General features: G+C 37.7%; 1 protein-coding gene and 1 long non-coding RNA gene across 9 annotated transcripts in view; one reads left to right on the forward strand and one right to left on the reverse strand.

The window, feature by feature from the left end:
- FRY (FRY microtubule binding protein) overlaps window positions 1–27,648 on the reverse strand; it is a 463,051-nt gene that overhangs the window by 160,171 nt on the left and 275,232 nt on the right. For all 8 annotated transcript variants that reach the window (XM_086714061.1, XM_086714067.1, XM_086714035.1 and 5 more), the window contains 8 exons: window positions 24,351–24,490; window positions 20,082–20,172; window positions 19,795–19,874; window positions 19,599–19,679; window positions 13,254–13,422; window positions 9,932–10,024; window positions 9,739–9,837; window positions 7,875–7,976 (listed from right to left, as the gene is read on the reverse strand). In XM_086714061.1, coding sequence (XP_086570187.1) covers window positions 7,875–7,976; window positions 9,739–9,837; window positions 9,932–10,024; window positions 13,254–13,422; window positions 19,599–19,679; window positions 19,795–19,874; window positions 20,082–20,172; window positions 24,351–24,490 — 855 coding nt within the window. The remainder of the gene's footprint in view (window positions 1–7,874; window positions 7,977–9,738; window positions 9,838–9,931; window positions 10,025–13,253; window positions 13,423–19,598; window positions 19,680–19,794; window positions 19,875–20,081; window positions 20,173–24,350; window positions 24,491–27,648) is intronic.
- LOC147584836 (uncharacterized) overlaps window positions 19,233–27,648 on the forward strand; it is a 49,727-nt gene continuing 41,311 nt past the window's right edge. Inside the window, exon 1 of the long non-coding RNA XR_015253809.1 lies at window positions 19,233–19,400. This is a non-coding gene — a long non-coding RNA (uncharacterized LOC147584836). The remainder of the gene's footprint in view (window positions 19,401–27,648) is intronic.

Consider the following 27,648-nt stretch of genomic DNA (forward strand, 5'->3'; position numbering starts at 1 on the left):
ATGCAAATCAAAACTACAATGTGACATCACCTCACACCTGTCAAAATGGCTATTACCAAAACGACAAGAAATAACAAGTGTTGGCAAGGATGTGGAGGAAAGAGAACCATCCTACACTGTTGGTTGAAATGTAAACTGATGCAGCCACTATGGAATACAGGATGGAAGTTCCTCAAAACATTAAAAATAGAACTGCTATATGATGTAGCAATTCCTTCTGGGTATTTATCTGAAAAACAAACACACTAATTAAAAAAGATATATGCTCCTCTATTTACTGCAGCATTCTTTACAATAGCCAAGATATGGAAACAGCCTGAGTGTCCATCAATGGATAAATGGATAAAGATAATGGATAAAAGTGGAATATTACTCAGCCATAAAACGAATGAAACTTCGCCATTTGTGATAACATGGGTGAACTTTGAGGGTATTATGCTAAGTGAAATAAGTCAGACAGAGAAAGACAAATACCATATGATTTCACTTATATTTGGAATCTAAAAAATAAAACTAAGTAACAAACAGAACAGAACTCATAGATACAGAGAAGAAATCGGTAGTTGCCAGAGGGGAAGGAGGTGGGGGTGGGCAAAATGGCTGAAGGGCATCAAGAGGTACCAACATGATTAAAAAACAAGTAAGTCATGGGGATGTAATGCAATGCACAGCATGGTGACTGCAGTCAGTAACTTTGTATTACAAATTTGAAAGCTGCTAAGAAAATAAGAAAAGTTCTCATCACAAGAAAAAAAAAATTTGGGGGGCGCCTGGGTGTCTCAGTCGGTTGAGCGTCCGACTCTGGCTCAGGTCATGATCTCACAGCTTGTGGGTTCGAGCCCCGCGTCGGGCTCTGTGCTGACAGCTCAGAGCCTGGAGCCTGCTTCGGATTCTGTGTCTCCCTCTCTCTCTGACCCTCCCCCGTTCATGCTCTCTCTCTGTCTCGAAAATAAATAAACGTAGAAAAAAAATTAAAAAAAAATTTTTGTTTGTAACTTTGTATTGCGACAGATGGTAACTAGACTTACGCGGTGATGCTTTTGCAATGTATACAAATGATGAACCATTATGTTGAACACCTGAAACTAATACAATGTATGCCAAATATACTTCAATTAAAAACAAAGAACCTACATACAATAGGCAACCTTTGGTATGTAGCTGAAATTAATCTACATGGTTCAATGATATTACTAAACACCTTCTACTTGTAATGGCATTCTGATATTGCAAAAGTGCTTTCACAGGCGCCTGGGTGGCTCAGTCAGTTAAGTGTCCGACTTCGTCTCAGGTCATGATCTCACAGGTCATGGGTTTGAGCCCTGCATTGGGCTCTGTGCTGACAGCTCAGAGCCTGGAGCCTGCTTCACATTCTGTGTCTCCCTCTATCTCTGCCCCTGCCCGGCTATGCTCTGTCTCTCTCTCAAAAATAAATAAACTTTAAAAAAAATATGAAAAAAAAAGTACTTTCACATACCATGACATTAGTTGAGGGATTTTATCATTGAGACAGACCAAATGACTTGCTCAGAGTCATTAGGCTGGTAAATGACAAGCAGCGATTAGGAACTGACTTCTCCAGGAAGTACTATTTTCTTAGAAACTGGAATGTATATCTGACATGAGGCTTACTGTAGCCGAGATTGTTATCAATGCTCTACACATGTTATTACCTCATTTTAATTTTCACAACAATATGAGGTAGATACTGTCATTGTTCTCATTGGGCAGATGAAGAAATCAAGGCACAGGAGGGCTAATAAATGGCAGTGCTAGAATCTGAACCTAGACTCTCTGGTTCTAGTGTCTTCTAAGCATTAATTTTTATATACTGTTTAATATTATATGGTTCAAATATGCTGCTGGCACCTACTAGACTGTACTCTACTGAAAACAGGATTTCCTTCTCAGTGTTTTTGTATTCCAGTAGCAGCTAACACAATAAGGGTTTGATAAATATTTTCAGGATGTCAACATTTTAGCATATGTCTCAAACCACTGATAGCTATCAAAAATCTCCACTTCGAGATCAAAGGACTCTTCTTCCATTGTAATCTGCTTCTCCATTAATTCATTAACAACAATATATTAATTGATTGTGGCTCTGAGGTTACACGGATAAAAGTGTCCAAGAAACTAGTAGGCTTCAGAGTGGATCTTCCCTGTACCCCTTCCCCTCATCTCAGTGCTGGTCACCAACACACTTCACGTGACATGTCAGCTGGCCCCGCATCATGCCCACTTTCCTTAAATTTTGCTTTTGCTTTACTTAAAGCAATTCAGTGTTAACTGTAACCAGCAGGGAGAATTGAATTCACTGGCAACTTGGCTGGTGACAGGGTCATTTGAAAGACCAATATTTGTCAAGATCCACCCGCTGACCATTGGTACTAAGTCACGTGAGCTCTTTATGAACATGCAAATTTCTTGACTGCACTCAGACATTCTCAATCAGAATTTCTGGAGGTAGGTTTTGAGAAGCAGCATCTGTAACAGGCCACCTTGACGATGCGGTGCGTGCTAAGGTCAAGCTCTGTTGACAGAGATTGAGAAGTAATTTTAGTTACCTTTTGATCTTGTTATACTCAAATACCTTCTAGTTCTCTCTTCCACTTCAACTGGAGCCATTGAAGTAAATCTATTTTTTTCTGTTGTGTTCTCTTGCATATGATAGTCAACCCCTTTCTACTTTCAGGCATTTCCTTTTGATACTCTGATCATAATTCCCTTATCAATGACCATATTACCCAAAGAACACACATGCTGTAATTTAAGGATAAGCTTTAAAACTACTGAGCCAAAGATTTATGATTATTTTCTCTCATCTGAATAAATAAGGCACTCATGGAAAGTAATATCCTTGTCAGCTGATTACTAATTTTTAAACCCTGTTTATGTGCACTGTTAGAATGTATAAATCCCACTTTGAAATGTGCCTCGGACAGATCTGAAACAGATGAAAAGAGATTTTCTCAAGTTTACAGAAATGAGACTAATAGCAAAGCAGAATCACTGCTTCTACAAAATTATTATTTAAAATAGCCAATACTAGATCACTTAAAGTTGACATTTACAAAAAGAGTAGTAGTTGTTTTAAAATAAATGGTGCCATACATTTTAATGCATTCTCCCAAGGGCTGTGAAATCCTTATATATATAAAGATATCACTAATTATCTTACTATTATATGAAAAGTTTAAAAAAAGCATTCCTTAAACTTCATTGTGATTATTACACAAATATACATTACGTTCTAATGACAAGTTTCATCAAATGTATTTATGGCAGCCATACTATTTTTGAGATTCTTAATGGAAATCAAGAGATTGAACCTAGATAACCTGGTTCCAGTGTCTTCAAAGCATTACTTTTTCTACTTTGTTTAATATTATATGAAGGCCCATTCAAATATGCTATCGGTGTCTACAAGTCCTTGCACACTCCCTCTTCTGCTCCTCCTGATGTATCATTGTGTCATAATATCCTACTTGATTTTATTTATAGCAGTTACTACTCTCTGAATTTTTCTTCTTATATATTTGTTTACTTGTTTGCTGTCTGACTTCACTAAATTACAAGGTCTAAGAGGTCAGAGAGTGTTAGTGTCTTATTCATCACTTACTCCCAGCACTTAGAATAGTGCCTGGTACACACTTGTAAAAAATTGTTGGGGCACCTGGGTGGCTCGGTTGGTTAAGTGCCTGACTCTTGATTTTAGCTCAAGTCGCGATCTCATAGTCCTGGAATTGAGACCCCATAGGCTCTGTGCTGACCATGGAGCCTGCTTGGGATTCTCTCTCTCCTCTCTCTTTGCCCATCCCTGCTTTCTCTCTCTCTCTCTCAAAATAAATATATTTATAAATATAAATAAACATTTAAAAAAGTTGTTGACCAGCTGACTGACTACAAAAATGAATGCATTCAGGTCCTAGCACAAGCAGGGACTGAGATGAATGGTAAATCATTTTTAATTAATTCATTCATTCATTCACACGAGCAGTGACTAAGATGAATGAAGAATCATTAAAAAAAATTTTTTTTTAATGTTCATTTATTTTTGACAGAGAGAGAGAGAGAGAGACAGAGCATGAGCGGGGGAGGGGCAGAGAGAGAGGGAGACACAGAATCTGAACAGGCTCCAGGCTCTGAGCTGTCAGCACAGAGCCCAATGTGGGGCTAGAACTCACGAACCACGAGATCATGACCTGAACCGAAGCCAGATGCTTAACCGACTAAGCCACCCGGGCGCCCCAGAATCATTTTTAACTAATTAATTAATTCATTCATTCATCCATTCTTCAGATGAAGTATTGTTATTGGAGAAAAATATTTAGAAAAACATAAATAATATCAATGAAAGCATTAGGGAGAGCTAGGTGGAGCTAATGACATTGTCATGATGAAACCAGACAATGTATGTAAACCCCCAGCCATTGGCTTGCCTCATAACAGATCTCTAAGTACTGAGAGTTATTGTGGTTATTAATTATATAGTAAACACATTTTTTAACCTTTAAAGTTTCTTTTATGATTTTGTTTTGTTTTTATAATCTGGACCTCTTACTCATAAAATAAAAAAATTTAAAAAATTGTTCTAATTATATCCATTTTCAAGGATGAGAAACTAACACATAGGTTTTATGAATCCACATACTTATTATAAATAATACATGTTAAAAGAACTAGTAATAAATGGAGATTCACAACAAAAAAACTAAGTATTATTAAATCAAGTTTCAAAACGTATTTCCTTGTTCCAGAATTAGGTATATTATGGCACATGTGAAGAGAATGTATCAATTTTTAATTGCTCTATATGTTCAGATTCTGCCATAAAATATATAGAAGAAAAAAGTATTGGTTACTACTAAGTGAGAGTGCTAGTGTTGTGGTCCGAAGGTGCCATAAATTGCCCATCACTTTACAAGGGTAAATTGCTAATATAGGGTTGACCTACTTAACAACTGTAAATAAAGACTTCAAGTTTGTGTTTCCAAAGCAACCTGCTTCTGACAGACTGACTCGGAAGATAAACCAGGGCACTGACATTAAATGAGCGTTGGATCTGAGAGCTTGTTTACTTTGAAAGCATCATTTTTTTCATGCTCAAACACACTTCTATTCTGCTATATGTCACGCTGCTGCCTTGATGACTGGCGTCTGCAGAACACATCAAGGATGGCTACCAAGTTCAACGTGTAGGGTTCAAAGAGTACGTTCATTATACTTAAGCATGTGTAGGGAAGTGGGAGACAAGATGCGGAAGCGTGCCAGGAGCAAAAAGGAGAAAGGTAAAAGGGGGGAGACTTGGTCTGGTGGTCTTGATAAAATGATATGGTTGGCGCTAAATGCCATAAAATACTGACGCTTATTTGAGACAAAGTATACTTCTGAAGCCATGGTAGTTTTCCTCAGGTATTTCTCACCCCAGTGAGCATTTGTGAGGAGGTTTTGGAAGATTTTCTGTCTATTTATGACATTTTAAAAAAATGTTTTTTAAGATTTATTTTTGAGAGAGAGACAGACAGAACGTGAGTATGGGAGGAGAAGAGAGAGGGAGGCACAGAACCCGAAGCAGGCTCCGGGCTCCGAGCTGTCAGCACAGAGCCCGACGCGGGGCTTGAACTCACAAACCGCGAGATCATGACCTGAGCCGAAGTCAGACGCCCCACCGACTGAGCCACCCCAGCACCCCTATTTATGACATTTTACAGTGGTCTCATTTAATCCCTACTGGGTTTAGTTCTAAATACATGTGATACCATTTTATTCAACTGTAATCATCAAGGGTCTTTTTCTATCTTTTAGCCTTGGGATGGTGAATTCCAACAATTTATTACCCATAAGGTAAAATATTATTGCCTTAACTTGGCCTGATCACTACCTCTTTCATGCTTCGTGGGGTCTTGAATCTCTCCAAATGGCACAGGTATCTCTACCGTCAACTTCTATATTCCTGGCTGTCTCTATCATGCATTTTGAAACTTCGTTACATATCCCCCAATGAAATGCTAAGTTCCTGAAGGACAGAGACTCTATTCTATTTCTAGTTTTTATATAGTTGACTTCCCTTATCTTTCCCACTTTCAGCAGCATCCCTAGCACCTCACGCAGTGGGCATTTCATACCTACTTGGTGAATTGATTGGAATTCTGAAATTTGGTTCAGTCTCTATATCATTGACTCTATATACCCTTTCTGATCTCATGGCCATTCTCTTAGAAATTCTAAGGCTTGAAATGGTTGCATACGGATATACCATCAGCTGGCAGCCCCACTTTTCTCTAGGGCCATTTATAACCCTGTTATTAGGACTTTTTGATGGGTTTTGACTACAGCACCAATGTTTTAACTTCAAGGCAATTATGTTAAAAAGTAAGATTATGCTGCTATCTATCAAAGACACCTACTTTAAACCAAAAAAATTTTTTGGCTTTTTTTTGGCCACAACAATAAGTTGTCACGCAAAGTATTATTTTAATTCTAACTAAAATTCATCTCAAATGAACTCAGAATAATGTATACAGAATAATGCACTGTGAACATTCTTAATCATGTCTCTTCTTTCTTTTAAATAAAATGGCCATTTTCTGTAAAGTGTAAATGAACAAAAAAATATTTTTAACTGCAACTAACAACTGAATAAGTTAACAGTGGATCAAACAACAACAAAATGACATTGTGCTGTGTGTTAGAGAGTATTATTGATGCGTAAATCTCTAAATAAAATATCGAGGAGTGGCTATTATATAATAGCTGATAACCCGAAAAGCTTTTTGTTTTTCAGGATACTTAAAAGCTTAATTCTATATCCACTGCTATTATATTTCACTGCCAAGTGGAAGAAAATAAATGATTCTAATCTTGGATTTCACCATCAGTGCTCAAAACAGCTCTAATGCAGATTATGGTGTAATTATTGTAAATGCCAAAATAATATAATTAATCTTAACCACTTCACTAAATTAAAGTGTCTTAGAACAAAAAAGACAAGGCAACATGTACAAGCACATACAGGGTTGTATAACTAAATATATTTCAAAAATTCTAAAGTAGCAAATATAGACGAGCTTCAAGATTTTTGGGCACCATTGGAAATAACAGGAAAATACACACTGTTTGCATTTATATTAGGGTTGATTTCCATTTAGTTGTCTTTCACCAATAGGTCACTGAAACTTAAACTATGTCTACTACTTAAAAGTTATAAAGCCAATTTTAAAACTATTCGTCATAGTAGTTTTAACAGTAGCCTCCTCAGTTTTAGGAACATTGACTTCATTCCTCACATCATCCAGTACTTGTGCTAACTACCTGTAGGGCATTTGTTCAACGAATGCCTCGGGCTGATGGCCTGCCATGTGGCTTAAATAGAATGCCTTCAAATAATCGCAAATAACAGTGACAGGAAATACACGTTCTCTGTGACTAGGGCCAGTCTTCCCACAGAATGGAACTTTCCTCCCAAATATTTTCCTAGACTAGAGGCAGCAGAGGAAGGATGCGGGAGGTATAGCTGAGCTTCTGAAATCAATTCGCATGGTTCTGCCAGTGAAGTGCCTCCCCTTTTTTAATCGTTTAGATAAAATGCAACAATTGGTGCACATAAGGGGGTATTTAATTCTACCTTGAAAGCGATCCTTATTAGAAAAGATTCATTTCCCCAAATCTGAAATGATTTCTCTTATCCTTAGTCTTCTTCTAAAACTGACTATATTTAATAAGGAGAACTCTGATTAATATTTTTTTTCACTATTCCAACAGTATAGGGAAATTCCCCCGCCCACATCGGGAGCCACTCTCAGGAGCACATGTACCAGTCTCAGACGCATATCTAGTTCATAAAAGACTTTTTTGAGCTGACAAATACTAACTTTAAGGTTGGATAAGCAGTTGTTGAGGAAAATGTGCCACCTGTTCAGGAACAGCTGCTTCTGACTGACACAGAGAAGACAGGTCACCAGGGGGTACAGGGCCTGAGGAGAAAGAAGATGAGGTCACGAGCTGATTCATATTTCATCAAATCAGGTAACGCACGTTCTCTGCGATCGCTACCTATCCACCTCCTTCTGTAGGCCAGAATAAACAGGACGCTTCATAACACAACGAGGCCCAGGGGTGCCATGCAGAGGTAGGCATTTCACAAATGCTTTCTGATGATGATGCGGATGGAATTATCTAGAATTACATGGTGTATAATAGTGTGTAATGTATAATAAGCTTCATGTATAAGTGGAAATCTGATTTACTCATTTAGTCTTCACTTAGGGATTTTAAAAACAAACTCATTAGCTTAGATCACTCTCAATTCTCAGAAAGAAAGCAGGAAGGCACATGAATTTTAAAAATATTATTGGGCTTTTTCCTCATAAACATCTACTAGCTTGTCTTTGTCTTAGAGGTAGGTGTATATATTTTCTTTTGCATGCAATCTTCCTGTAATTAAGGAAGATTCCTCAAAGAAATGTTATTGCATTGGTAAACTCCACCAAGACAAATTTAACCACAGGAGGAATTTGCTTACGACTGAATAAACAGAGGTGCTACTGTGTTTTCCTGCCTAACTGGGCTGGTTTCCCACAGCAACTAAAGGAGACAGAAAAGCTAATGAGCGGCCACCCAAAAAATATATATGCAGAACCCATCGCCATTTTTGCTGAGCCAGATGGCATACACCTTTAGGGCTCCCAAGAATTAAAGCTAGGGAAGATCTAAACAACAATATAACTGGATCATCCATCAGGCTGAATTAGCAAACAAACAAACAAACAAACAAAAAACAAAACAAAAAACAATTGCCATGAGAATCATTGTGTAACAATCCACTAGCTTAATATTTTAGTCACTTGGCTTTAAACTGACTTTGAACTACACTACCATTGAGAAGAACTCTAATTCCAGCCAGCAATCTAAAACAAAACAAACTAAAACACAACACAACAAAACAAACAAACACAAAAAACTACTAGTAGTCAGTCACAATGACCACAGAAGTACAAAATAAGCAAATCTGTCACCCCTGCCAGCAAAGCAACCCTGAATACTCGCTCAAAGAATGGTGGCAATGCTCATACTTTGAAGATTGGCAAAAACCATGTCAGCAAACATCTACCTAAATAACCTACTTCCTTCAAACTATCACAATTATAGCTCATATGCCACGTGTCGATTCACAAACCAGAGTCTTCTTCACCACTGAGGGCAACAGGTTGTAGTAATTTAAAAGACTTCTCTGCACCGCTGCTTTTCAGCACAAGACCTTTCCCAAATACTGTTTTCTCAGCTTTCAGAGAATCTTTCCTACGGGCGACCATCTGCCTCCCAACCCTCTTTGCTGCCTGGTTCCATTTGATTTTGAGTATCAGGCTAGGAATCAACCAGTGAAGACTTGTGGGGATTGAAAAGATAAACTGTTATTATAAACTTTGACTTTTAGATTGGAAAAAATACCCAGAAATAAAAACAAAAATCAAGTTAAGCCAGTCTTGAAAATAAACAACAGAATCTTAAGACGAGAAGGGTCATCTGAGGTGACATGGTCTAATCCCCTTATATTACTGCGATTCAGTTATGGTCAATATTAAGTGCAAGATCCAAAGTCTGAAATGCTCCCTCTTTCGGGGGGAGCTGTAGATAAATCTTCCATCTGGGGGGAACCCTTATGACTTTCAAGTAATTTCAGCGTAGGAATTTTAGCCTCTGCAATTTTGTATTTTGGATTTTCTCATAGTTACTAACCAACGAATGCTTCTTTCGAGAAGAAAGTTCCAGCGTGGTATCATATAGGCTTTCAACAAAGTTTCTAAGACAGGGAACATTGACTTCATTTTTAACAGCCTAAAACAGAGACCCATGTTAATATTATATTAATTACATTGTTAACTCTCTAATCTAATTTGAGGAAATTCTTAAAAATAAAAACATAACTCACGGCAGCAACTGGGACAAGAATTTCAACAAAAAGCCCAGCCAAGGCATGTTTGATATCTTTGTCTTTGACCTCGAGGAAATAATGTGCACATTCCTAGGAAGTAGAAAAAGCATAAAGGAGGGAGAGAAGATTGAGATATGCACATAAATGCACTTAAATTTAAGTAAACAGCTCTTAAATCATACACACTGACATAGCATATTTCATAATCTAGTAAAGAAAATCACTAGATTCCAGCACTTATATTTATGTTCAAAATGGCCCTGGGGCACGTGAGTGGCTCAGTTGTTAAGCATCCGACTTCAGCTCAGGTCATGATCTCGCAGTCCGTGATTTTGAGCCCTGCATCAGGCTCTGTGCTGACAACTCAGAGCCTGGAGCCTGCTTCAGGTTCTGTGTCTCCCTCTCTCTCTGCCCCTCTCCCGCTCTCAGTCTCTCTGTCTCTCTCTCAAAATAAATAAATAAATAAATAAATAAATAAATAAATAAATAAAAATAAAAAAAAATTCAAAATGACCATAATGACATTTTGCAAGACTGGTGTCCTCCTATTTTTATCTCAAATCACTTTGCTGAAAGGACAAAGCATCTATAACCAGTGAGCAGATATTCATCCACTGACTTCTTGGTTGATTCATTCAGACATTCATTGCTGACAAATTTCTATTGACCATCTACTGTGTGTGGGGCCCTGGGTCCTTGATTAACCCACAAACGCAGATCTCCAGAGAAGGTAAACATGGGAAGAGAGGCAGAAGATATTAAACTTATTTTAGGCCCTGTGACAGCCCCAGGCACAGAGCTGTTTACTTCTTAGCTCTGACATTTTAGGTGTGTTTATTATTCAGATAGTTTCATAAGCAAGTCTGGAATGCTTCCCTTCCTCCCACCACCCCCTCTCCCCAACCCTACCCCCAGACAAGAAACCTTTAGAATAGCTCCTCAAGTAAGGATGTCTTTTGCCTGTGGCCTACTATCTACGAAAGAACTGTTTTGTTGTTTTGTTTTGTTTTGAGACAGAATGAGCTGGGGAGACGGGCAGAGGGAGAGAGAGAGAATCTTAAGCTGGATCCACGGTCAGCTCAGAGCCTGATGTGGGGCTGGATCCTATGACCCTGGGATCATGAGCTGAGCCAATATCAAGAGTCAGACTCTCAACCAATTGAGCCACATAGGTGCCCCTATGAAGGCTACTTTTGGTGGCCCAGAGAATCATTTGTTAGGAAAGCTGATCTGTTTAGAATCCAACTAGCCCTTTTCTCCTTCCTGGCCTTTTTCATAATAACTTACTATGCTATTCATTAGGTATTGTTTTCATGGAAGGGTCCAAGGCTACACGTATTTGTGATGATATGTTAACATCTATATTAGCTATTATATTTATTTTCAGTCAACATGGGGACCGTTGCCAACACAAGTTACTAAAATCCCTAGTCTATCAATTCTATATTTAGATATCAATGCAAGATAGGCGTTGCCAACATGGAAAGTCATGGTTTCTGGAATTGTGGCCCTTTTCTTACATTACTTTGTATATGTGTATAAACACTCTTGCAAATCGTCATTCAAATACATAGTTACATGAATTATTCACATGAGAGAGGGATAAAAATAGTTAACAGTTAGTAAGTACTTACCATGTGCCTCCTCAGAGCCACCTTCTAAGGTTATTGCCACCATCACCACTTGGCACTAAGGTAGGTGAGGCTGGGAGGGCTTAAGCATGACTGGGCCAAGGTCACAGGGCTGGTAAGTGCTACAGCTTGATTTTAAACCCAAGAAGTTTGATACACAGCCCATATTCTTTCTTTAAAAAATAGCTTTACTCAGACACAGTCAATATAACATGCAATTCACCATTTAAAGTGTACAAACCAATGGCTTTTAGTACATTCATAGTTGTACATTTATCACAACAAGTTTAGGACCTTTCCACTATCCTCCAAAGAAACTTTGCGCCCTTCAGTAGTTATGTCCAACCTCCTTATCCATACCCCTTCCTCCAACTCTTCAAACAATCACTAATCCACTTTCTGTGTCTATGGATTTGCTTATTCTGGACATTTTGTATAAACGGAATCATACAATATGTGGCCTTCGGCATCTGACTGCTTTGACTTAGAGTATTGTTTTCAAGGTACATCCATGTTGTGGCATGTTATTAGTACTTCATTCCTTTTCATGGCTAAATAATATTCCCTTTATGGATCTGCCACCATTTGTTTATCTATTCATTGGTTGATGAACATTTGGGTTATATTCACTTCTTTGTTATTATGAATAATGAATAATGTTACTATGAATAATAACATTTGCCTTCAAGTTTTTGTGGGGACATATATTTTTCTCTTGGATATATACCTAAGGTTTAACAATCGAGGAACTGCTAAACTGTTTTCCAAAGTTGTGTGATTTTATATCCCCACCAGTGTGTGAGTGTTCCAATTTCTCTACATCTCACCCACACTTGCTGTTGTCTGTCTTTTTCATTATTAGCCACTTTAGTGGGTATGAAGTGGTATAGCCTCCATTCATAATCCCTATATATAAACTCTTTATTGATAAAGACCCTCACTAAATCCAATTCACAGCAGCATCAGAGAGAGTTTTATAAATTCTCATAGAGCTGCGTGTTCTGCAAAATCCACACTAGCAACAATTCTTTTGTTAGTACATAATGAGGAACACTGTGTAATTGACGCTTACACCTGTATGGTTTGGTTGATTTAAAAAAGAAAACCTGATTCTCTCGTATAGTAGGAATAAAAAGTTTCTTCCCTAAAGTTCTGATGCCTATGAACACTAACATAGCCACCTCAATGCTATCAGGTATAAAAAGTAAAAAGATCAGCTACATTTTATTCATAGATCGATATGCAGCTGAGGAGTAAAAAAGAAAAAGAGTCAACATATACGAGATTCCACTCTACAGCCTCCTGCAAAGAGGATATGAAAGTTTGAAAGTGAAATTATCTGCCTGAAATTCTATTACTGGGATAGAAAGCATGTTGTGAATTGCTGAGGCAAAGGCAGGACTCTTTCCACATTGACAAGCAAATGACTTGGAATCAGGTCCATCATTCTTTTTTTTTTTTTTTTTTTTTTTTTTAAATTTTTTTTTTTTCAACGATTATTTATTTTTGGGACAGAGAGAGACAGAGCATGAACGGGGGAGGGGCAGAGAGAGAGAGGGAGACACAGAATCGGAAACAGGCTCCAGGCTCTGAGCCATCAGCCCAGAGCCCGTCAGGTCCATCATTCTGATGAAGGGAGTTGCTCAGGGTGAGGGCCCCGTGGTTCTCCTGCCCAAGACATTACCTACCTGCATAAACTGAAGAGAGGCCTCAAAGTCCTCCACTGGATACATCTTAATTCGAAAGAATTTCATCCCCATTATCAAGCTGATAATACTCTGAACGACATACGGGCTCTGCTCTTTGTGCCGTAATTCTTTTAGCTCTGCCATAAATTTCTTCTTTACAGCAGGGAATCTAAGAAGAGAACATGAGTGACTTCTCAAATCATGGGTACAAAAGTGACTGTAATGGAGGCCTCCAGCATCTAGGAGTGACGGGGACACAGCAACAGCGTTCCTTTGAATCAGGTGAAGTACATGGCTGTCATTTTGTAAGGATTCGATACTGGGGATTTGGCAAAGAGTGCAATCTTCTCCTTTCTTCTCTTATTCTCATAAGATGCTCAACATTTCCTTCAGTCAGGGAGAAGATCCAGGGCTATTTAGACACTCTCAAAATGGTCTAGCTCTTAAATTGAGCACGACAAAAAGCTTCTTTTCCTCAGGCTTAGCAATTTCTCACATACTTGCAAACTCCAATGGCCTAAAGTATCCAATTTTAAGCATCTGAACAATATCACAGGCCAGCTATTTCTGACAATGACAGCAAATAATGCCAAGACACAGTCCCAATCCATTTCCAAAGTTTTCTGTCGTTGTTTCTTTTATAGTTTTAGGTTAATGACTGGTGAAAAACTTATTTTCAGGTTGAAGGAAAATCTACTAATGAAAAAATACAAATCAAATCTGAAAGATGAATAAGCTTTCTACTACCTGCGCGGGATGTTACAATCAAAGAGACGCAGTCTGCAAGGAATGTAAGGTATCTGTATTATTTGAAAGGAAAATGTTAATATTTAATAATATTAATTATAACATTATCATACAGGATTAAAACAATAGATCCTAAGAGGATGGAAAATAGTAGCAGTTCTTCCAAGTATCTAAGGTAGAGGAATATATACACAGAAGTTATCCAAACTACTTCTGAAATGGCTGGTTAAGAAAACAAGGAAAGCCTTCTAAAACTCATTGTATTTCACTTCCTGAGACGATCAGCCTGTGGTTCTACATATGTGAAAAGGTCAATTAGGAGCGAGGCATGATTAAAGAGGCTTATTATATTATGAAAGTTGAAGGCCCAGTAATGGAATCTGAGAAGGTTGAAACAACAACGTTGGACACCTCAATGTAGAAAGTTTGGGACAAATAAAGTAGGCTGTAAACACAGATATTGCTTCACCAGAAGGCAGTACAAGAGGTGTGTGATTGGCAAGTCGGTGTAAGAGACTTAGAGAGAGCCGGCCATTTTCTAGTTCTCGGTTTGGGTACAGGAAGTTACATGACGCTCATTTGGTAACAGTTTGTGAAAACTGTATTTTTCTAAACCAATTTATGGATTTTTTTTCTCATGTTTGCTCCATATATTTCACAATAAAAAAGGTTTGTAAGAAGGCAACGGAGCAGAAAATATAAACTCCAAATTCCTGGGTCATCTCTCTTTTCTACCTCTTCTAGAGGAGGAAAACAATCTGATGCCGAGGATGGTGACAATGGCAGCAACAAGCAGATATCCAGCATCCACGATACGCCAAGCACAGTTCAGTGAACCCTACATTTCACCTTCACAATTATTTAATCCTCGCAACTCGAGCAGGGCACTATTATTATACCCTCTTCACAGACAAGGGAACTTGAGGCTGAGATTTCTTAATGTGATAAAGTCGCACAGCTGATAAATGGCACAGCCAGGGTTTCAAGCCAAATGTCTGGCTCTAGAGTCCCAGTGCTTAATCTCCGTGCTGTGTTATGTCTAGGCCAGTGGTTCTCAAAGTGTGGCCCTGGGATCAGCAGCAGCAGCATTGTGTGGGAACTTGTGAGGAACAGGCTTTATCTGGCCCATGCCACGCCTATCGGATAAGAAACTCTAGGGGTGAATTCCAGTAATCTCGTTCAACCAACCGTATAGGTGATTCTGATGCGCTAAAGTTTATGATGCACTGGTCTAGACTAGGAATAACAATAAGGTATATTTGTAAGATGTTTAATATTTTAGGGGCGGTTGTCTCAGTCGGTTGAGCGTCTGACCTTGGCTCAGATCATGATTTCACGGTTCACGAATTTGAGCCCCACATCGGGCTCTGTGCTGACAGCTCGGAGCCTGGAGCCTGCTTCAGATTCTGTGTCTCCCTCTCCCTCTGCCCCTTCCCCACTTGTGCTCCGTCTCTCTCTCTTTCTCAAAAATAAATAAACAATAAAATATTTAAAAAAAAGATGTTTAATATTTGATGCACATTATAGTCCTTTTATTTTCACAAAAACCCATTGAGTCAGGCGGTGAATGCATTCCCATTTTACAAATGAAGAAACAGATTTGGAAGATCGACACGACAAAGACGACTCAAACCCAGGTCTTCTGACATAAAGTCCAGGAATTTCCACCATACTCCAGCTGCCTTACATGCTCATGAACTATGAAATATAGTTGCTGCCCTAAGAACAGTGTATAGTTTGTTTGGGAATATAAAACGATGTAGAACTGGCCATGAGTCATGCAAATAATAACAATAATAATAATAATAATAATAATAATAGTTTGTGAGGTGCGTTCACAAGTATCTGACCCTTTGCTCAAATCTTGCTGATCCTTCTGGGAGGTGGAATGCTAGACTAGATCACTTTCTCATTTCACATTGCCTTTTATGTGAATAATACACTTAAAGAGGCTCCAAGGCAAGGAGAAAGGGCTCTTTCCAGCTGGAAAATTAGAGGAGATTTGGGGGGATTTGAGTTGAGGTAAAGGATGAGACTTTATGCAGCAACGAGAAAGGGTGGGAGGCAGAGTTGGTGTGGCAAAGCAATGGAAGGGACACTTTCAATCAAGATTATATAAATTTATTAATTCGCAACTGGTTTTTAAAAATTATGTGTTTATTCAAGTTATTTCCAAACACTAAAAAAACCCTATTAATGACTTTTTAAATGTTTGTTTATTTATTTTGAGAGATACAGTGGGGGAGGGCCAGAGAGAGGGAGAGAGAGAGAGAATCCCAAGCAGGCTCTGTGCTGTCAGCACGGAACCCAATGTGGGGCTTGATCCCATGAACTGTGATGTGATATCATGACCTGAGCTGAAATCAAGAGTCAGACACTGAATCGACTGAGCCGCTTAGGTACCCCTCAGTGATTTTCATTTTATCTTTTTTTTTTTTTTTTTTTTTTTAAATTTTTTTTTTTTCAACGTTTATTTATTTTTGGGACAGAGAGAGACAGAGCATGAACGGGGGAGGGGCAGAGAGAGAGGGAGACACAGAATCGGAAACAGGCTCCAGGCTCTGAGCCATCAGCCCAGAGCCTGACGCGGGGCTCGAACTCACGGACCGCGAGATCGTGACCTGGCTGAAGTCGGACGCTTAACCGACTGCGCCACCCAGGCGCCCCAGTGATTTTCATTTTAAATGTGAGAGTTTAAAAGGAAAAAAGTAATCTAATAGGTTAGACTTATATTGTTTTAAGGACCATATGATACTTAAGAAAGTTTGTTTTCCATCCCTAATCCATGACTAAAACAAGAAGAGGTAGGAGAGGGCAGGTTTTTATTTGTATAATTTACTAGTTCCACATTTTCACAAGTAGAGGTGGCTGGAAGTCTATTTATTTCTCATTTAAGAATAAATATGGTTATCTTTTGCTTTTAAAAGTCCCAAATGACATAAATATACTATTTTAGCATAAAAAAATACCCAAATCTATTTGCACTTAAAATTTATTTTCCCCTAAAATAATTTTAGGAAAAAATAAATGTATTTTCAATGACTATGCCTTTAGTGTTTAGTACTGTCTTTAGTAAATACAGTAATTAAATCGTTACTCAGTCTTTGGTATACTATAACATCTGTATAAAAATAAACTGCTTTAAAATGTTTAGTACATATAAAAGAGTATAAGAATATGTACATCATGTTTATATCACATAAAGAGAAAGCAATTTTGAAATCTATGAATCTTAGAGGCCATTATGACTATTTAAATAAACATACCAGATTTTAACCAAAAAAACTTACTCTAAAAAAATCTAATCTTAACTAAACTGACTTTGAAAAAGTCAACACTTTGGGCAAATATCACAAACCAGCAAAATTTTTTCCCCTTACCGGTAGGAGTTAAGTGCATTAGCACTAGTAAGATTAAAAATAGTGATTTTGCTAAAACTTAAAGACCAAAACTAAGTATTAACAACTACAGTCAGAATAAAGACAATATTTCATATGCATTACCGGCTAGATATAAAATCTAAAATTAGAACTGTTACATTACTCCCTTATTTGGGAAACAAAAAAAAGATAACCACTCTGTAGTAGATAAGCATACATCCTTTTTTCCCCCACTGAGAACAAAGGAAACAGTACTTGCCTAAGGCAATGACAAAGTAATGCTTCTGGCCTACTCATGAGAAAGAGTAATGTGATAATTTGGATTATGACACTAGCTGAAGACTGTATCATCTATCAATAAAGGTTACCTATACACTGACTAGGTGAGAATACAGCACTGTGATTACTATACATTACTGCAGGTACTGTAAGAACTCACTGGCCAAAGGGTTCTCTTACGAGTGGAAAGTACTGGAACATTGTCCAAATTGAGACATTTCACATACTTGGCTATTGCAGAATTAGGACAAATACTGACATCATGGAAATTTAAAAAACCACGGTTGGCAAGAAAACACTGGACTGGTGGATCATAGATCTGACCTAATATGGAAATTCCTATAGCCTTAGAGTGTTGCTTGCTTATGACATTGTTTTTCAATTCATTCATAACTAACTCAAAACTGATGTGGCTAAGAAAGGTCATTCTAAGGAAACCAATATTGTTTGCATAATCCACAAAAACTAAGAAAAACACAAAAGCCATTTTTTGGCAAATTAAACTTTCCAAACGATAGTATAAAAGAATAGGTCTGAGATAATACCAAGAGGAATTACACAGGAATATGTTGAGATTTTCAGGGTTTGACACAAATCAGCCGAACACATAGCAATAACTCATTTTTCTGATCTTTTATAGGAACGAGGTACATACATATGAATCAAGCTGCCAGGCAATTGAAGCTTATCCCTTAAAAATGCCAATACTTTTATTGTTAGTTGCAATAAAAAATATATTATGCTTTTTTTTCTTGATGACTCATGAACCACAATTATCACAATGGGCTACGATAAAAGTGTGATATGATCTCATGCAAAATGGCCCAGGTAACACTGTAGTTTTTTCAGTGTGCTTTGGTTACTTTTTCTTTCCTCTCCGTTGTTGACAGTCTTTGAGCTTGATATTTCTCACGGCATCAGTGTGTCTACCTCTCTTCCATCCAACAGCGATGTTTTAGGGGTTCGAAAAAATAGCTACCCGAGATGGATAAACTGGGTTAGAGTAAGTAAGTCACACTGAAGAGTTTTGGGGGTCTGTTGCCTGAGTTCTTGTCTATGTTTGGCTAGGTAAGGTTGCTGAGTACACATTTTCAAAACTTTTTGTTTTTTGATAATTGGGTATTTCCATGCTACTAAGTTAGGAAACACCATCTCTTCTTGAAGTTAAAAATCTCTTTCTGAAGATTGTATTTCATAAGCATCAGGGCATCACTGTTGCTTTAAGCTCAACTCTTGGCCTGGATTCGCATTATGTCTCTGGCTCATTTGCCTCACCTAGGCATTCGGGATCTTGCCTGATGTGCCTCGGGGTTGAGTAAGATGAAGACGGGTGAATAAGATGTGACATCACTTTTGGAAGAAGTATATTATTGGTAATGGTCTAACACCACTTTGTTCTAGCCTGCTAAGTAGCGTTATGGGGCCAGATAAATTTAGCAATGAGAATTTTCCCCCGACTTGTTTCCATGACAGAGTCTGGGACATTTTTAGCTCAGCTGAGTTAAGTAAGCTCTATAGTAAAGGGACATTCTAGAATGGAATTTTCCCATTCACAGATGGTAGATATCGTAGCTACACGCTCAAAGAATACAGAAAACAAGACTCCTCAAAGTGGTAAACTTCTTTGGAATATTTGTGGCAGAGAGGAAAGCAATTTGGTTCGTCCGGTTCTTTCCTTGATGCAGTAGTCTGAAACTCATGGACTCCTGGTAGCCCCTGGCCCAAATGCCGGGTAAAAAAGGTAGGGGAGAAAACAGTTGAAAAAGACTTGGTACTTGCCTCGAGGGCGCTTTTAGTCAATTTGCTATGAAACCCATAGCAAAAAAAAAAAGACCTTAGCTCTCAGTAAGCTCACACACAGTCCCTTCCTGAGAATGGAGCTGGGCGGGGATAGGGGAGGGGCTCAAGATCTTACGGTAAAGGGCTGACGTTCACTTACTTAGCTTGTGCCAACACTCCAATGACTTCTGCGTACAGGTCTGCCACGATGTGCATATTTCCAGTGTTAGGACCAAGGTACCTAAATAAGATACGATTAGATGAGTTAGGGATCCCTGGTCATCTAAAAAGAGCAAACTTGTTTTAGTTTTAAGTGCCCAACTTCTTCAAAATTCTAAAGAGACAAATTACTTTACCCTTCTTTGTACTTAAAGTGCTTGAAAGCCAAGTTAATAACATCATGTATTAGACTGTCTATTACAGGATGAAGTGGAATCTGAAAAGAAAAAAAAAAGATCGCTTTAACTTGGAAGAGAATATTAAAGATCACATCAATAATAGTACTTCTGTCATCCTTAGCAATCAATAAACACAATTCATATGACCCAATATTTGAAATTCATGGACAATTTAAAACTTAGATTTTAAAAACATAAGTAGTTTTCAGATAAACCTTATCTAAAAGAAACATTAAATTACTGACCTGTTTCAAAACTTCTATTAATACTAAAGAAAAAATGAAATCAATGGCGAGGTCCCGTCTTTCCATTAAATAATCACGCTGTTGTTCATCACTGTAAAATTTAAAATATTCATATTCAGTGGCACTGAAAAAATTCTCGGAGTGCTACAATTCGCCAGACATCTAGGGCTCATTCCCAGTGGACTGTAAACCAGATTTGCTATTTCAAGATTGCAGGGGTAAATATATGCTAATGCTTTTTGTTACCAGTGAGGTGCAGTGAACTAACACAGGATCAGAATATTTGACTTCAAATTTCAACTTTTCAGCCATGTCAACTTGAGTAGCTATCTGTGAGTCTACAAGCTCATCCTGTGGGCTCTTCCAAGGTAACTTTCTGGAATCCTATCATCTCTAGAACAGATACAGACGCAGGGCAGGGCTGTCATATTGGAGGTATATATTGAGAAGCACCTATGAAAGAAGCTACACAACGTAGAGAATAATAAGGACGTAGTACCATGATCAGCCACAGCAGGACTATGGAGGGTGGAGAAAGGTTAGGAGCCATTTCTCTCTCTCTCTCTCTTTTGTTTCCATGCCTCTTTCCTCGTGACCTTCTGCCACTTGAAGTTTGTGAAAGAAGAAAAAAGTGAATGGGATGGTGGGAGAGAGAATGGTTATAAAGCAGGTGGAAGAAGAGGTAGAAAGAAGCAAAGTGGAGTCATTTGAACTCACTCAAAAGTCAGGGAGCTGAATAAACACTGTCAAAGGACAGAAATGTCAGTCTACCTCCATCCCACCCCCTCACCCCGGGTTCTGCTTATCTAACATACTAACTGAAGGCTGACTGGGAATGGAACAAAGAAAGACAAATTAAACGATGGCTGAGGCTCTAAGCACAGAATAGTGGCTACGAGCATTGGCTTTGGTGTGGAACAGTCGTAGGTTAAAATGATGCCTCTTCTATTTACCAGTAACTGTTCCATCTACACAATGGGAATGATAATAGCAATTACAGAAAGGTTTGCTTGAGTATTAAATAAGATAAAGTGTGTAATATGTTTAGCATAGTCTCTCAAACATGTAAATGCTCCATCCTTGGAATTTTAAGTAAGAGCAATGAGAAAGGAGGACCAGAGTTGGGCTTGTCAGGCAGGTATTTTCAAAATAAATCAAGAATATTAAAAAAATATTTTTTTTTAATTTAAAAGGTTTTATTTAAATTTTTTCATTAAATTTTATTAAATTTTTATTTAAATTTTTTAATTTAAATTTAAATTTAAATTTTTTTAATTTAAAATATGTCTCTTTTTGAGAGACAGAGAGACAGAGTATGAGTAGGGGAGTGCCAGACAGAGAGGGAGACACAGAATCCAAGCAGGCTCCAGGCCCTAAGCCGTCAGCACAGAGTCTGACGCGGGGCTCGAACCCACAAATCATGAGATCATGACCTAAGCTGAAGTTGGACCAACTGAGCCACCCAGGCACCCCAAGAATATTTTAAATATGGAGTTTTTTTTTTTTTGCCTCAGTCAACGGGAATGAGAAGAAAGGAAGGTGATATGTAAGATATAAAAAAGAATTTCTGGAGAAGCTCTATAACCATAAACAAGTCAAGTAAAGGCTGGCGAGTGACAGAATGGGTTAGCAAGGGAAGTTGCAGCTCTAACTCTCAAGGAGAAATGTATGGACAGAGTAGGAGCTCATTCATTCACGATTATTGCAAATAGTCTTGCCAGGAGGGAGAGCACTGGGCCAAACCATCTATCTGAAGTCCTTCAAGACCCACTAGAACTTGGAAGAGCTCCTGCCAGCTGGAGGAGAGGAAAACACATCCAACTGCCTTAAAAAAGAACATTCATCAAGCCTGACCTAGAGATTATAGCATGGAATAAGTAAACAAGATGTTTGAAGACCAAAAGGAAGGAGAACTTTCAAAGATGGCCAGCAGCAATAGAGAGAAAATGGTTGTGTTGGATGGCCAATAAGGGTCTTTAAAAGGGGCCAGAGGACCTTGAGAAAGTAGCAGTTCTTGGCAGGGAAAAAAACTTTAAACCCCGGATTCTATTTTATTTAATGAGCCAATTTATGCTTTCAAATAAAAGTAAGACCTATACTTTTCCAATAATGAATTCAACTTTATTGCTGGTTTGAGGTCTAACTGCCAGGAGCCAGCAGCATCTGACAAATTTATTTGGCAGTCAAAATGTTGATATTATACTAATCTTAGAAATTGTAACCCTAGTACACATCTGTCACACTTAACTGTTTTCGGTTCCTTGTGCTTTTCTCTAAAGTTCCTCTTTTTTTTTTCCCTAGTAACAGAAACTCTCATTATTACCTACATCATGCTCTAGATACCCTCATTCTTTTGGCTTTCTCCCAAACACACATTCTTATTTTGGACGTCCAAATGCTAATTAAATGCTGCTGAGTCAAATTTCACTGTCCTGATGCTATATTTGATATTGGCAATTACTCTGATCTCCTGAAAACAATTAGTAACGTGAGTTTTAAAATACTATTTTCAAGGGTTCCTGGCTGGCTCAGTCTGTAACATGCAACTCTTGATCTCAGGGTCATGAGTTCAAGCCCCATGTTGGGCATGGAGCCTCTTAAAAAAAAAAAAAAAAAAAAAAAAAAAAAAAATATATATATATATATATATATATATACACACACACACAAAGTAAAATAATATATATATTATATATATAATCATTTTCAATATTTTCAATACAAAAAGAAATAAATTCATGGAAAATCTAGGTTTAGTAACTAAATTATGACAAAACAGAGAAACAAAACTAAAACTCACTTAATTCAATTAAAACTGCCCCATTCTTCATCCCCAAGGAAAGGTTTAATATCTAATCATAAACTAACATGTAATATGGGAAGAATAATAAAATGATACCATTAATTTATTAATCTCACAGTCTGAACCAATTTTAGAATTGAGACTTTACCTTTCAAATTTGATATATCAAAAAAATATTTGTGAGAAGAGACTGCTAATTAGTATGAGATTTCTTTTCAGGGTTATGAAATGTTCTGGAATTAGTGGTGATAGCTGTACAACCTTGTGAATATACTAAAAAACACAGAATTACGCACTTTAAAAGAATGAATTTTGCCAGGTATAAGTTACATCTTAATAAAAAATTCCCCGTCTTCAACTAAAAAAAGATTCAATATAAAAAGTTATTAATTCCTCTCCCAAACAAAATGATTAACAAATGATTGAATCTTGCATAAACTCAAGCATGTTATAAAATGAAATCACAACTTTGGATGAAATGTAATTCATTTCATGACATTGAGAAGTGGATATTTTTAAAAAAGCATTAGAAGTGTCAAGAAATAATGAGAGACATAAATCACTCACAAGAAGTAGTTAATATCTGATTTTCTGAATGATTCATTTCTGTCTTTACTGTTTTAAAAAGTGCACCATCAGTTCATATGGAGATGTTTTTAAAATAATCTTTTTTTTAAGAAAAGGTAAATATAGTCAACTTTCTTATATTTACTTATATTTCAAACATATGAATTCCATAGATTTATGTAAACTTTGGGGGGATGGCACCTTCATTTGACAGTAAAAGAATCTTAAATTTTATGGTTGCTAAAGGGTTCATGTAGCAGCAAGTTCCACTTTTGAAATCCGTAAGAGAAGGGGGAGCACAGAATAATACAAATGTCGGCTGCAAGGGAAGTTCGAGATGAGATAATCTGACTTCCCTGTTTCGCTAGTGAAGAGACTAAAGTACAGAGAGGTCGTGAGCTGCCCAAAGTCACAGGGCTCATGGATGGCTCCTCCAGGTCTACTGCTAAGGTCCTGTCCAGCCTCCTTCCCATGACGGCACACCAGGCACTCAAAGTTCCTAACAAGGACTAGGCAGCACCATGTGGGGCCTGCTACAGCCTTTCTGCTTTTAGGTGCAGACGGGAAGAGAGAGGGCTCAGGAAAGTAGCAAGGTAATCTAGGGCCCCTTACACCTGCCCCACCAATGTCAAAATAAGGCTGAGTGTGTCTTTTCAACCTGTGACAAGTGGCAGTGACTAGCACTCTCACTGTTAGACAAGGGGCCACCTGTGCCACCTGCTAGGTATCCATGTGCACCTGCAAGGTATCCATGCATAGGCAGGAAGATTTAGATGCTGCATAAATCCCATTTTGATTTATGTTTCTGAAAGAGAGAAAGAAGAAAGAAAGAAAGAAAGAAAGAAAGAAAGAAAGAAAGAAAGAAAGATCCTCATAATTCCTACACATAAGAAATGTACCTTTTTGATTTATTGCTTGTTCTTGGTCTGTATTCATGTGATTCATCCTCAATGCCATTTTGCCTTTTATACCAGTCAAATAACGTACGCAGAATGGAAGGCAGGCAGTACTCAGAAAGGGAGCTCATTGAGCTGATGACCTACAGAGAAAAAGAGGTGATAAAAAGGCTTTGGTGGCTCTGGCAATTACTGAAATACTTTTCATTTCACAAATAACTCCAAGCTATATTTCTTATGTATCACACCTTTCCCTTAACAATCTTTATGAGTACATTCCTAAGAGGCCAAATCTTATAATGTTTACAGATGTTCCTTATATAATAATTTTGTGGTTCAAGAAAGTTAATTACTTTGACTTCCTTTCATTCTAGAAGTCAGATGTTAATTGCACACAGGTTATTCATGGACTGCAGAGAAATTATTTTCCCACACCGTCCAAGAAGTACAGTGCCTTGTACTCCTTAGGTCTCAAAAATGCTTGTTGTAGAAATAAAAACATTAATTGACACAATCACATTGTTTAGGGGAAATAAGCAAGCCTAGCTCCCAAACAAACAACCCAAGTGGTAATGTAACATAATGTATGGTTTTCTGCCCATAATCATTCATTCACTCATCTGAGGTAGGCTCCAAATTAGACTCAAGAACCAGCAGCAATAATTTATTGTCTATCACCTTGAAGGCAAACCTCTCCCCTCTTTTTTAAACAACAAACATGTCTTTGAGAGACGAGTTATTCCAATTTCCTTTTCTGGAAAGATTCATGATGTTTTGCTACTTATCATGGAAAAAATGAACCTCAATTGCCATCTCATACCATGTACAAAGATTAACTGAAAAAAATCATACTATAAAAAACCTAAACTGTAAAACTTCTGAAGAAAACGTAGGAGAAAAATCTTTGTGACTCTGGGTCAGCCTAGGATTCCTTAAGTAACACATCAAGAGCAAAGTCCATGATAATTTGAAACTGAAAGTCATCAAAATTAAAAGATTCTGTTCTGGGGATGAAAGGTTGGTTCAATATTCACCAAGCAATAAACATGATACACCACATTAACGAAATAAAGGATAAATAATCATATGATCATCTCAGTAGATGCAGAAAAAACATTTGACCAAATTTGACATCATTTATGATAAAAATGCTTAATAAAGTGGGTTTAGAGGGGAAATACCCCAACATTATAAAGGCCATACGTGGAAAACCCACAGATAACATCATACTCTGTGGTGAAAACTGGGAGCTTTCCTTTAAGATCAGGAATAAAACAAGGATGTCCATTATTCAACAGAGTTCTAGAAGGCCTAGCCACAGCAAGCAGATGAGAAAATAAAAGGCGTCCATGTTGGTAAGAAAGAAGTAAGGCTGTCACTAATTGCAGATGACATGATACCATATACATATGATATATACATATCATATACATATATGTATGGCTATATACACACCGTATACATGGTATGGCTATATACATACATATATATAACCCTAAAGACTCCACTGAAAAACTATTCGAAGCAATAAAATAATTCAGAAAAGTCACAGGATACAAAATACACAGAAATCAGCTGCATTTCTACACACTAATAACAAAGTAGGGAAAGAAAAATTAAGAAAACAATTCCATTTACAATTGCATGAAACAGAATAAAATACCTAGGAATAAACTTAATCAAGGATATGAAAGAACTATTAGGACATTGATGAAAGAAATTGAAGAAGACACAAAGGAAAGATATTTCATCTTCATGGATTGTAAGAATTAATATTGTTGCAACATCTATACTACTGACAGCAATCTACAGATTCAATGAAATTCTTATCAAAATACCAAGAGCATTTTTCACAGAACTAGAATAATAACACGAGAAAAATAATACTATTTTTATGGAACTTCAAAAGATACTAATTGGCCAAAGCCATCTTGAAAAAGAAGAACAAAGCTGGAGGTATCACAATTCCAGATTTGAAGATACACTACAAAGCTGTAGTAATCAAAACAGTATGGTACCGGCACAAAAACAGCCACATAAATCAATGGAACAGAATAGAGAGTACAGAAAGAAACCCACGCTTATATGGTCAATTAATCAGTGACAAGGGAGGCATGAATACAAAATGGGGAAAAGAGTCTCTTCAATAAATGGTGCTGGGAAAACTGGACAGCTACATGCAGAGGAACGAAACTGGACCACTTTCTTACACAAAAATAAACTCAAATTGGATTAAAGACACTTAAATGGGAAACATAAAACCACAAACCTTCTAGAAGAAAGCATAGACAGTAATTTCTCTGACATCGGCTGTAGCAACGTATTTCTAGATATGTCTCTTCGGGCATGGGAAACAAAAGCAAAAATAAACTCGTGGGACTAAACCATCAACAAAATGAAAAGGCAACCTACTGAATGGGAGAAGATACTTGCATATCTGAGAAGGAGTCAACATACAAAATATATTAAACACTTCTACAACTCGAGAAACCCACCAAACAATCCAACTAAAAATGGGCAGAGGACCTAAACAGACATTTTTTTTCCAAAGGAGACAAACAGATGGCAAACAGATATGAGAGAGAGACAGAGAGAGAGAGAGAGAGAGCCCACACACAGGTAGAGGAGGGGCAGAGGGAGGGAGAGGGAGAATCTCCAGCAGATTCCACACCCAGCGTACTAGCATAGAGCCTGACGTGGGGCTTGGTCTCATGACTGTAAGATCATGACCTGAGCCAAAATCAAGAGTCAGACGCTTAACCGACTGAGCCCCCCATGTGCCCCCCGACAAGATTTCTTACAGGCAAATTATGACCTGCGGTGCCAATGAGACAATGATAACGTAGGCATCTCCAACACTGCTGATAGAAGAAAAAAGTTGGCACAACATATCGGGAGGAAATTTGGAAATGTGATCAAGAATTTCATAAATGCTTCTCAAGAAGCCCATTCCTAGGAATTTATCTCAAATACGTAATTAGAGATGAGTAAGAATGTTCAGGACAGCATTATATTATAGAAAAAAACGGGACATCTAAATGTCCAACTACATATCTTAATACAATGTGGAATGTGAGGCAGACTACCTATGAAACCATTAAAAATCACACTTCAAAAATATCTAATGACATGAAAATATTCATCATATGTTACATGGAAGAAGAATAAAAAACCGTTTAATTGGTGAGGTTTGCACTTGGCACGGACACTACGTAAGTATGCATATAGCAAACAAAACCAGGGGTAGGTAAACCAACATACTGAGAATGCATGTAGACCCTGCAAGTTGTCAGGACGGAGA

Source organism: Puma concolor, chromosome A1, assembly GCF_028749965.1.
Source record: "Puma concolor isolate L17-30 chromosome A1, mPumCon1.1.hap2, whole genome shotgun sequence".
Lineage (NCBI taxonomy): Eukaryota > Metazoa > Chordata > Mammalia > Carnivora > Felidae > Puma > Puma concolor.